Source organism: Epinephelus lanceolatus, chromosome 21 (assembly GCF_041903045.1).
Source record: "Epinephelus lanceolatus isolate andai-2023 chromosome 21, ASM4190304v1, whole genome shotgun sequence".
Lineage (NCBI taxonomy): Eukaryota > Metazoa > Chordata > Actinopteri > Perciformes > Serranidae > Epinephelus > Epinephelus lanceolatus.
Genome location: NC_135754.1, coordinates 23,793,999 through 23,806,080, shown reverse-complemented (window position 1 = coordinate 23,806,080; position 12,082 = coordinate 23,793,999). Strand labels below are relative to the sequence as shown.

General features: G+C 41.6%; 1 protein-coding gene across 2 annotated transcripts in view; it reads right to left on the bottom strand.

Annotated features, from left to right (window-relative positions):
• adkb (adenosine kinase b) overlaps positions 1-12,082 on the bottom strand; it is a 142,355-nt gene that overhangs the window by 42,587 nt on the left and 87,686 nt on the right. For both annotated transcript variants that reach the window (XM_078163212.1, XM_078163213.1), the window contains exon 7: positions 1,508-1,678. In XM_078163212.1, coding sequence (XP_078019338.1) covers positions 1,508-1,678 — 171 coding nt within the window. The remainder of the gene's footprint in view (positions 1-1,507; positions 1,679-12,082) is intronic.

The window sequence follows — 12,082 nt, the reverse complement described above, 5'->3', positions numbered from 1 at the left end:
GCACATTCATAGATCCACCGAACTACATGAGGAAAGATGTGAAGTTACATCTAAGCTATTACAATATGTAATTTTTTTATTTATTTTTTTTAGAGATATTTTTTAGGGCATTTTTCTGCCTTTAATTAATAGGATAGTGAAGTGTGAAGGGGGTAGAGAGAGAGGGAGAAACATGGAGCAAAGGGCCACAGGCTGGGGTCAAACCCGGGCTGCTGCGGCAACAGCCCTGTACATGGGGTGCCTGCTCTACCACTAAGCCACCGACACCCCACAATATGTAATTTTGATGAACAAAGATGAGCTTTTAGGGGTTTAATGAATATCAAGATTGGGTTTCAGTAGTGCAGCCTTTAACTTGTCTTATCTAAGTTTACATCAAATAGGCTATGTCTACAAGAATCTGGAAAATTATACTTAGGTGCCCTGACACACCAAGCTTGGTCGGCTTTTGATTAATGTCGGGCCAACAGTGAGCGTCTGTCTCCTTATTTCTGTGGTTTGTCATGCACCATTGGCACTAACTGGCCCCTGACGGCTGTTTTTTGGCTGATTCAGCATGTTGAATCGACGGCGGAGCCCGACGGTGAGTGAAATCACTCTGACTGACAGTTCAGCTCAGTGCCCACGAGGAGAAATGGAAGTGAAGAAAACAAACAAGTTGCTTTAGTCAAATTAACTTGTTATATTAGGTAACATTATGTTTTTAGCCATTGAGCTCTTTAGCAGGAACAGTTTGTAAGTACCCTTTGTTCTGACAACATCTGGTTGTGTTGTTAATGTGCTAACTCGCTAACTAACACCTTGAATATGTCCTGTCGATCTTCCGGTTTGCTCTTTTGAATGAAGAATACAGACTATAGCTTTCTGCTGGTATGGTGAGTTATTTCCTGTCACACAGCTGCAGAACGTACGTGCTAGTCGACTGCTGACTGTAGTCCTTGCGGTGTGTTCACATGCAAGTTTTTGGCTGGGACACAGGCGACATGAGGCGACACAACAGTCGGCCTTTGCTGCCACCGATTCTTTGATGTCGTTTGGGTATGGCTGAGGTAATGCATAATAAAAATCATAAAAAGAGTTGTTTTTCTTTCAGGCTCATTCAAATATTTACTTCATTTGTAGCAGTAATAAAAAACAAGTATAAGAGTCTACAGCCATGCTAGCAGCTCTAGCACCTAAGTGCTAATGTCAGCATGCCAATATGCTCACAATCACAAGCGAATATGTAGCAGGTATAATGTTTACCATGTTCAACATTTGAATTTAGCATATTAGCATGCTAACATCTGTGGTTTTGACATTTCAGTCAAAATGTTTTTGAGACATCTGACTAAATGACCAAAAACACAACAGTCAGAGACAACTAAAAATATAACCTTCATTGTGAAGATAAATGTAAGCGTGCACATAGAAACACGTGTACTATACATCATAATCAAAACAATGTGTTAGCAAACAGACTATCTGTCCTAAAGAGGCCTGACTGAGCACGTCTCGTTTTACTTACCGTCTCGTTGCCAAACAAGATGTCGACGTAAGGCATGACCTCCATCAAGGGCTCTTTGAAGAACTGGCTGATGAAAGGTGCTGAGAGGTTCATGCAGAAGATTTTGTTGTTATCTGAAGCATGCTTCGCCACCTTTAGGATGGACTCCGGGGACACGGTCAGGAAAAACCCCTGAAAACAAGAATATTATTTACTTAAGTGATGTCTTCGACAGTTTGACTGACCTCAGCTGAAACACATTAATCTGTACCGGCAGCATTATCTGTGTTTTGACAGCACAACATGAGCCACAATGGACTGAACTGCAGGCTCCTATGGACTGAAACTCTTTAAACTGCTAATTTGTGGGTTTTGGATCCTGACAAGGCAATTTTAGGGTGACAAAGCTTGGTATTATTGAAATAACACAGGAGCCAAAAGAGGGGGGAAAAAAAAAAAGCAGTGGTGCTCAAACATTTATCTGAAATGGTTTCTTAGAGCACACACAGAGCAACAAAGAAGAGGAAAAAGGGCAGGAAAAAATCCATCCAGGACAAAGCCTGTGGCTGGGCTCCAAGGCTCGTACTGGAGGAAGCAACATGCACGTATCCGATGATAGGGCGAACAAAAGTCTCGTCTGGACTCTCCTTACTTGGAAACAAGAGAAGCAGCTCCACTCATTGTGTGAATGAATACAAATCAGGTAAGAAAACACCTCTGTGTTTCAGGTGGAAACCTGAAGCGAGACTCTCCTGCAAGCCACACAAAAACACTCCTCCTTTGATACTGATCTTCTTAACCTTGTTTTTCAGCAACAAGCTGCTCTGTAAAACCACTGTGTCACAATAGGGGCAAAGGGGCGAGAGAGGAAAGGAAAGTTTCAGCACAGTGATACATTTAATCTGGCTGAAAAGCTTCCATTGTGGGCTACAGTGCAGTTCTCATTAAAGCACTATGACATTTGCAGCGACGGAGGAGCGACCTCCATGAAAAAGAAAAGGGTATAACACCGATGAATAGAGGGTGACTGTGTAGTCAATCAAATGTACAAGGCATTACAATGCAGCCGTGCTAAGCAGGTGAATTTTTTATTACACATTCATGGTGTCATTCTCTCTCTAGGAAGACATTCTTGTCCCTCTGCGGTGCTGCATGTCCTGTGGTTTTTTTGTCTTTAAGTTAAGGCCCAGGTCAGCGCCTGTGGTTGCTGTGTCACGGTACCATCTGTTGAAGACTAAAAAGGTGTTTTCAATGGACCTGGGAGCACAAAAGGAACTCACTCTGGGCTAATGGCCCATCACTGACCCTGACATTTTTCTTTTGCGGCGTGCCAACATGTCAGAGGAAGGGGAGATTGTTTTCTGACACAAATGGTCTTTTTTTTTTTGGTAGTTGAAAATAAACTGTCATGGTTACCGTAATGTTAACACTGATCAAAGGCCGGCGGCTTGATCAAATATCTTGAGGGGTGGTGAACTTTAAAAGCCATGTCACAGCTTCTCTAATCACACACTGGCTCTGTGTAATTTACTTCTAACTCCACTACCACTGCCAGTGCCATCACATTAAATAGCTCAGACCTGATTCCTGAACAAATTATATCCATGTAATACTAAAACAATACTCAAACACTGAATTCTTATTGAGCACTCAAGGTTCATTTCAATTTGATGTGATGCGTTTACCAAAAACACAATCATTCCAATCCAAACGATAACATGTTACAGTGTGAATGGATTTAAAATGCTAAATGTGAACTATACACATTTATCTTCAAAACTATATCTGTGTTTCTCCTTAAAAGTTGTTTAGCTAACAACATCTTGATTAGGTGACTAACAAGTCCGTCAATGTATCGATTCAGTGGTCAGCAATCCAATATCATTATTGCTAAGTGAAAACAATAATTCATATTGTCATCTTTAAGATATGCCTTTATTTTGAAATTTGCATGGCACATCTGTGTCACTGTCAAACAGTGCCAGGCAGATAATGGCAAGCAGCCAAGAAAAAGACAATGAGGATATTTATTACTCTCGGGAATAAATCAGCAGTGTGAAAAATATTTTGGATATATTTTCAGAAAAAAGACGGGTCAACAGACAAAACACATGCCACTTGTAAACAATACTGTTGCGAGACAAAATACTCAGGAAACATGATGCACCTGCCTGACCGGGCATCTTACTTCGCTAACTTCAGCTCAGCTGCTCTGTTTCAACAATGTTAGGCTGAAAAACATGCATGCAGTGACTTTAAACCAGATGCATAAGGAAAAGTATAAATAATACATGTAATTAGTTAAGCTTTGAGTCAAGATAAAATTCGCTAGCGGCTAGGCTAACTCATGCAGTGTGAAAATGCCACTAATGGTGACTAGCAAAAAAACAATTGTTTCTTCTACATTAACAGTTATTTCTTAGCCACATTTCATACTTCTATTAAAAGTTCTTGTAGTTAAGCCATGTTTTATGTGTGTTCGTGAAATCAACTTAAACTATACAACACTTAAAGGAACAGTGTGTAAGATTTAGCGATTAGCGAGCAGCTAGTAGCAAGGAGGGCACGCAACTCCTTGTCTCCCCAGTTGCTCATCTTTACAGTGTCTGTCAGGTTTGTGTTTCCCTCTTGCTACTAGCTGCTCGCTAATTCCTGCTATCAGCTGTTTCCCGTTTATCCACTGCCAGTGGCTCACACATGCAGCGTCATCAACAGCTCCTCCCACAAGTCTTCAACAGCCCCTCCCGTTGCGGAAGGCCACCTCGGTCTTTTTAAACTAAACGTCCCAACATTCGCCAAAAATCTGGCAGTGTAAAACGGACTAGTGTTTCTCTGACGCTCTTCAGCTCATCGCAGACGGGCAGTGAGCCCAGCACCTGCTAACATATGCTCACTTTCTTCTGATCCAGACGTTCAAGAGATTTTTACAGTGAGCTGAATTATCCACAGAGGTCTCCTCCTCTCCAAAACAAAGGACCAGTTGATTAAAAACACTAAATAAAAGAGTTTTAAGTTAATACATTAGTGTTTTTCAAATGCTGTTTGTAGCTGAGAGGCCACTAACTACAGTGGCTGACACAAAAAGACGAATGGCTCTGTCTAGAGCCAGTGTTTGGTTTGTCCATTCTGGGCTACTGTAGAAACATGACGATGCATCATGGCGATATCTGTAGACGAGGACCTGCTGCCTTTGTAGAGATAAAGGACTCATTCTAAGGTAACAAAAACACAACGATTCTTATTTTCAGGTGACTATACCCCCCCCCCCAAAAAACATACTTATATTACGTTTCTGCCAATGTGTCCCCCTAAATACTACAAACTGGACCTTTAACTGGCTAGAATTATTTATGTGTTGTTTGCATCTTTAATGGCCAAAAGCCACAATGAAAGGGATGGCAGCTTGTTCTTTGACCAACTGTGTTAAATGACCACATGACATCGTCTCATGTGGACTGCAGGTCCCTGAAATGAATCGCATTGAAATCGTATTATAAAATACTTATATTGGTAAATATGTATCATTGTCCAAAGAATAGATATAATATCATATCATGATGAAATAATGGTTTACTATTGATGCACCATCTCATGATCAGTTTAGTTAGAAAATGAAGACCTAAACAATTTTCACACCTATTAAATATATTGCATGTACTGTGTTAAACAGTGCTTCGGCAGTTTTTCTCCTGGGTTTTATGTTTTAATTCAATAAAGTGTATTAATTTATGATGTTAGGTGCACCTCCACTACAAAACACTTCGCGACACCGTGAAAACTAACTCAAAAATGAATATATTTATATCAAAAAAGCTAAATGACAACAACAAACATCTAATTGATGACTCAAAGAAAGTGAAGTCCAAATCTGTCTTCCAGTTTGCACATCCAGATGTAGCCTCACAACATCTGTCAAAATATTTTATCAGCTTTGGTGCACAAAAACTAAAAAAACAAACAAAAACACTCCATCTACACATAAAAACTTTCTTGTGTGTGTGCTTGTGTTTTAAGTGAAAGTAAAGCTGCAGGAATCTTGTTCATAAAAATCATACAGGCCGTTTTTTCCACCAGGCTTTAAATGTTGTGACTCCAGTGGCTTGTGGGGAAAAAACAGCCTCAGTCTGAGCCATGTGAAATTCCAGTTCCCATCAGTAGTCTCCGCCGACTCAGAAACAGGAGAAGTTAAGTCTTTAGTGCTGCGGTGCAGATCGTGTATCAAGAATATCAGATCCAGTTTCCCAGGTGTCAGAGAGTCCTGTGAAGTGGGGTGACTATCACATTTCCAGGTCAAGATGATCAAAGCACTGGGTACACTTCGTACAATTTCCACCCAGCCAAAACATTCAATAAAGCATTCAGAAATGCATTTTCCTGGCAGACAATAATGCGGAGCAATGTTTGGCCATGTCAAGTGGTAATTTGAGGGAAGAGTTGGAAAGGCAGGGCATCCATTTTCAATGTTTACCCTAAAAAGAGGAATGACTTCCACTTTACTCGCACAAAGAAAATGTCTAAATGCTACTTTGAGATGAAATTAGTGGTAATCTAACCATAGAGGTCCTAACTACACAGCAGCAGCAAGCTATCACACTTTCCCCTGCATTGTATCAGTGTTTTCCCCGGGGCTGCTCACATCTGAAAAGCTGGGTGTGATGGATGGCATGGTGTCACCGGGCTTAAAATAAAAGTGGACATCTGAAGGGTAAAAATGATCTATTTTGGGAAGGGCATTTTCATTTGCACCCACAGCAGAGGTGGTCATGGAAAAGGAAAAGCTTTTTTTTTTCTTCTCAGGTCTATTTTAATTCTGCAGGGATAAAGGGGAGTGTTCAAAGTACTGTGTCATCATGAAGGTTTTGTTTGACACTTCCTATTACTCAGGAATGATGGAGGGAATTTAAGCCATCACCACTTCAGTGAAAAGAATTTTATGGCCACTGCAATCATACTAAATTTTATCAAATCCCCAGATCTTAGTCAAGTTTATTTATATGGCCAGACATCACCAGCTTCCCACAGAGGGTTTTAAAAGTTGCTCTTATCAATATTTTATATGAAAAATGGATGAAATTACAGCGCAATATCAAAGAGGTCACTGGTGGGGATGAAACCACAGAATTAGCCCTCGACTCATCAGTTCCCTTCAGCTCTTGTAGCTTTTTAGCGTCTTTCATCTCATTGTTTCTGCTTCATGGCATGAAATTTTACTGTTTAGGTTTAGCCTCTCATCAGTTCTTTCCACACAAAGCTGGCAGCTGTTTTCAGTTAGACAGCTCTGATAATCCCACTTTACACTACCTGCCCAGCACCAAACAGCAGACAGACACAGTTAGCAACTAGCAGGTGATCACAGTGGAGCATTTAGCTGCTAAAGAGCCACATATTTCCCTTAGGACTTGATGAGGAGATAAGGGGACTAAATCAAAACTAAAAAGGAAAGTGTATATTGGACTGCCGTTTGCCAGGTGGCCAGAGACACAACTTAAAATAATTGCTGATGTTGCTGTGTGTCTGTTGGATGTGTGAATAGGACATTTTTTTGCTGCTTTTGCAATACTCTCAAACCTAAACGTCAGAATAGGTCAATTTTGATGAGTGGCCCCAAAACGACATATATTACCGGTCTAAACACGTCCTTAGTGTCGTAAAACGGTCACAGTTCCCCTTTAAAATTACCTGGTTAGGCAACAAAGCTAATGTGGTTAGACTTAGGAAAGACATCATGGTATGGCATTAAGAACTGCTTTTGTCAGTAACCTAACATGACAAATGTATGTGTGACGTACATACGTCATATACGACACATCACGTCACCGTAGCATGCAACACATAATAGCATACGAGGTATTATATGCTGTTGTTAAAACAAATCAACCTTCACTTTGGGATGCAAACACTGGTCTCCTGGGTGAAAGTCCTGTGTTTGTTTGACCCAACCACGAACCCCCCACCCAACCTATCTGGGCATCTTTGACACCTGTACAACATTACATGGAATTTGTTGCTTTTTATACTCACCATGTCACTTCCTCCTCTGCTCCTACAATTACTACTTCTGCCACTAGAGGGCACGGCCTTAAATGTAAGTATGGGTCACGATAAGATACTTACTCAGTCATCCTATGTGGTCGTTTTTTCGGTGAAAGCAGGCTGTACTTCTGCCATAACCACCTATAATGTGATATGTCAATGTTGTGTTAACACCTTGTTGTGCTGCGTCCATGTGGCCAAAAATAGTTAATGCAGGTTTAAAGGTGTTTTCAGACCGATTTTAGTCCCACTTCAGCAAAGGCCAGTATGACTGACAAATTCATGGATTTGTTCCCTGTTTTGTTGCAGGCTCATGTGTTGTAGTTAACCCTAGTTCAACTCTTGGCCTCTGTTGGTTAATGGAGTGCTACAGGGAAGATATTTTTTGTAGACCAACTTAGACGTTAGCATTGCCCTAGCTCCCTCAATGAAAAGCCGATTAGATTTTTCCATTGGATTTTTGTTTATTGCAGAAAATAAGCTCTGTGACAAAAGTTTACAATACTTAAACATTGTTTTCAGCAAGAAAATCTCCACAAATGAGCATTGTTATGATTTTTGAAGCGCAAACGCAATCTCTAAAAATAAAAAGCTAACGCCTGGTTATAAACAAAGTACACCACTGTTGCATACAGTGACCAGGCATGACCAAACATTTTTATCCCTTGTCCCACATCCCACATATTGAGACGATGTTTTGCATTTTGATTGGCTCTAGTTTTCAAAACTCAAACCACTGCAGGGCAGACACTTTTTCTGAAATCTGACTTTTATCCAATGACTGTTAAGAAAGCAGGGAAAATGGCCATTACAGGGCCTCTGTTTGATGTCAATCAAAGCGCGCACACCTGGGTCAAGTGCAGGTGTAGCGGTCATGGTCGTGTAGCCTATGCCACAGCCAACGAGTCACCACAAAGTCACAGACTTGGTGAAAATACTGTATAAGTGAAACTACACCAAAGAAAAGGAAATGCAACTAATAAACAATCACTATGACATGAAGCGACACAGTACAATTGAGGCAGAATAGAAATGTTAATTTTTAAAGTTAGATAGACATTAAATAAAAATTTCAGACTACTTCTCAGCATCCGTAACATGTCCTACATTGTCCCACACAAACATGCTCTTTGTCCCACATTTGGTTTGTTGGGATCTGGTCACCCAACGTTCGTGTGACTTCAACGTCACCACCACATCGCAGCTGTAAAGGCAGACTAGAGACTAGAGGAGTTTCCATGTGGTGTGATGACATTTAATGTTCCTTGACAACCTCTGTGGTCTCATTTAGCCACATGTTAGCAACCAACGTTTTTAAGACACGTATCAGCTTCAAAATTCACCAGTGGGGTATTTACTGATGTATTTTATGTCATAGAACAAAATGTTAAAAAAAAAATCTTGCTTTCACGCCGTACCTTATTTTACCCATCTATCTGTTCTTCAAGACGAGGAAACCAGACGTGGGTTTTAAGAGTCTTTCCTTCACACTACTAGACTACAAACTGCATCATTGCTCTGATACTTATCAGTTGGAGCTGTTACATCACATCCTTTTTCTGATTTCAGCAGAAGGAGTGGTTAAAAGACTGTGCCCTTAATTCAGGCAAGACAAAGCTTCCATTACACAAAAACTTGTATGAGAATAAAAATGGCAGAAACCTGAGGGAGAGCAACAGAGGAGGCATCGCTATTCAAGGACGGACAAGCATGAAATAGGTGGTGTTAGTAGAGAGCAGAGAAAAGTCACAATAGTAGCGCTACAAAGTAGAGAAATGGAAAAGCAGGCGTTTGTTCTAGTGACAAATTCGTCGCTGTCAGGAGAGCCCTGCGAGCTAACCGGCAGTGTTTCAAAGCTTTTCAAAAGCCGCCCAGGCCATGCTATCCCTGTCATTACCATAGACAGCCCCCCATCATGCTCTCTGGTGCACAGGGTTCATTACACAGAATTAGATGTCACACAGATCAGAGCGCGCGTGAGGCCACACACTGCTCTCCTCCTCAGTTATCTCTGTAAAGCACCATTGCGAGGTGGATCGATAGCTGAGGTTTGGAGCTTCATTAGCTCAGTATGACTCCATCTCCATCAAGACACCTCTGGCACGCTACGCTGGTGTTGCGAGATATATTTTACTCCCCGATCCTGAAGGTCCTGCTGTTTTTACACACAAACATACGGGGACAAACAAGACCTTCACACATGATGAGGGGTGGGGGGTGGAATCTGTGTCAGTCTCTGGCTCGATAAACAGGAGAAAGAAAGAGGACAAACAAACAGAGGTAAGTGATAAATGGTGTCACAAAGTGCCTTGAGTGGAGGAAAAAAAAATTACAAGGATGAAAAGAGCTCATTTAAGGCTTTTCATTTCAAAAGGGGAATGAGTGGGAGAGACGCTACAAAGAGATTTCCACAATGCTAATGATGTTTTGTTTGCATCGAAACGGCCAGTTGGTTTCATTTAGAAGCAAGTTCAATTAAACCAACAGAGAAGATAAATGTGTAACAACCTCGCGGCATGATTCAGCATTCCCTTGCACTTTTAGGACGTTTGATCTGACTGCAAGGCGATTCAACTGCGCTGATAGCATCTGCCTCTTCTTCTTCTCTCTTCCATTAAGAATCATGTTCTGGTGGAGCTTATCAGACATCTAGGAATTCATCCACTTCTTGTGAGGGAGCTGGAGGGAGGCCAACTGTACTGGAAACAGAAGGGAGGGCTGTGCTTTTAAAGGCCGCTTGGAGATGAGGAAAAGGGGGCTATCATGTCAGCCAGGATCTCTGGGGCAACATAAATGTGCCACAAATGCTGGATTTAACAACTGGGCAGAGACATCACTTACTAACTCCTGCAGTATTTATTTCTAAAACATTTTCTCTGGTTTAAATATTACCCGATTTTAAAGCAAAGCGGATATTTTCCCCCGATGCTGTGCAGGTCTCTTGTGGTGTGCGTGAAAACACAGAGATGCAGCTCGAAGGCTGTTGTGGCGATAACCAAACATACCTGGCCAAGGTTGTCTTAATGAGCGCAGATAAAACAAGACATTAGAGCCAACCACAAAGCACTTGAGGGGAGCGTGTGTCACACTACCAGCCTGCAATTTGTACAACCATCAGAGACTGTAATTACATTAACCTCAGACGCCTCCACTCTGTAAAGCAATGAAGGAAACTACTTGCATGGGAGAAAAAAAAGGGTTTTAACCTCAACTTGAGGTTAAGGTTTTGTTGGCATCACAACATTGGATGAATTGGTTTGATTTGAGTGGTATCTCACTAAAAGTAATTCGAGATCAGCTTCAGGGTCTTTTCAAATGGCTGCCTTTTGCTCTCCTGTTAAGCTCTACAGTTTCAAAAATGTGTTGGCCGGGGGAAGAGGCCAGCCTGAGCGGGAGAGTGGGATGCCAAGGAATGTACTTAAGATCTAAAACAGACAAGATTTAAAGCCAAGAGCATTTAAATGCCAATACTAATCCACAAAATAATTCACCGCATAGCGCAAACTGACTCTCCCTTACAGATACCATATGTTACCTCTGTGAGGAGATGAAACGGAAAAAGCGATGCCAGAAGAGATGCTTTCTTCTCCTAAAACTGTGTTATCTTGGTAATGAAAAAGAAAACCATGCTTCTCGCTCTCTCCCTTCATGTTCTGAAGCCAGTCTATATTTCTACTCTCTGTGGTTCCTACTGTTGTTCTTGCCTCCATCATTGGGAGATTAGCCAAGAACAAACTGTTTGGTTTGCAGGGAGTTAAAATTTGCTAATGCACACACTCTCAAGTGTCCTTGTCTGCCACACTGCACTTAATTAGCATTTTAGTGCGAGCAGTTCTCTCTCCTTCAGTACCTCTGAAGGGGAAACATCACTCCGACTTGCACAAAAAAAGAAACCACACATACACTTATGGAGTAAGCTCCTGTAGTTTCTTACACGATTTGGGAACAGGATGGGGAATGGAAAGGGGAGTGATGTGGGGGTCGATGGAAAAATGGGATAAAAGTCTGCGATGTGAAAACAGATGTCGGGGCTTCAGAGTTGTCTCTTCTGAACCGGGCTTGAAAGGACGTATTAATATATGGGTCAGATGTATAAAGCAGAGGGTGAGTGTCGGAGTGTCGACGCTGCAGAGGGGTTTCCAGTTTCAGTGACGCGGAGGTTGTGCACAGACAGAAACCAAACCTCCACAGACATTCCTGCTGCCGGGAAGTGAACATTTCCAAATGTGCCACTCTGTGGATGTAAATGAATTAGTGCACTTAACTTGAACACTAAAATGAGGAACCGAGGAGACAATCTTTCACTGTTCGCAGTCGCGCCGGTGAAAGCTAGCGCACCAGGTTGGAAAATTACAGGTAATTGCTGAAGCCATTGAATCCAGTTTGGTTTTGGTTGAAAGACTAAAATAACAAAGCTCTGATTGCTGAAAAGACAAGGGCAGGGAGCTCGGAGGCCCTGTTGCTAAGAGTTAATTTGATACATATTTCTCCCCCTTGAAATGTCTGAGGTACTGGCAAGAGACGGCGAAAAAAAAAGAGAGTGAGAGGGAGGGTGAGACCCCC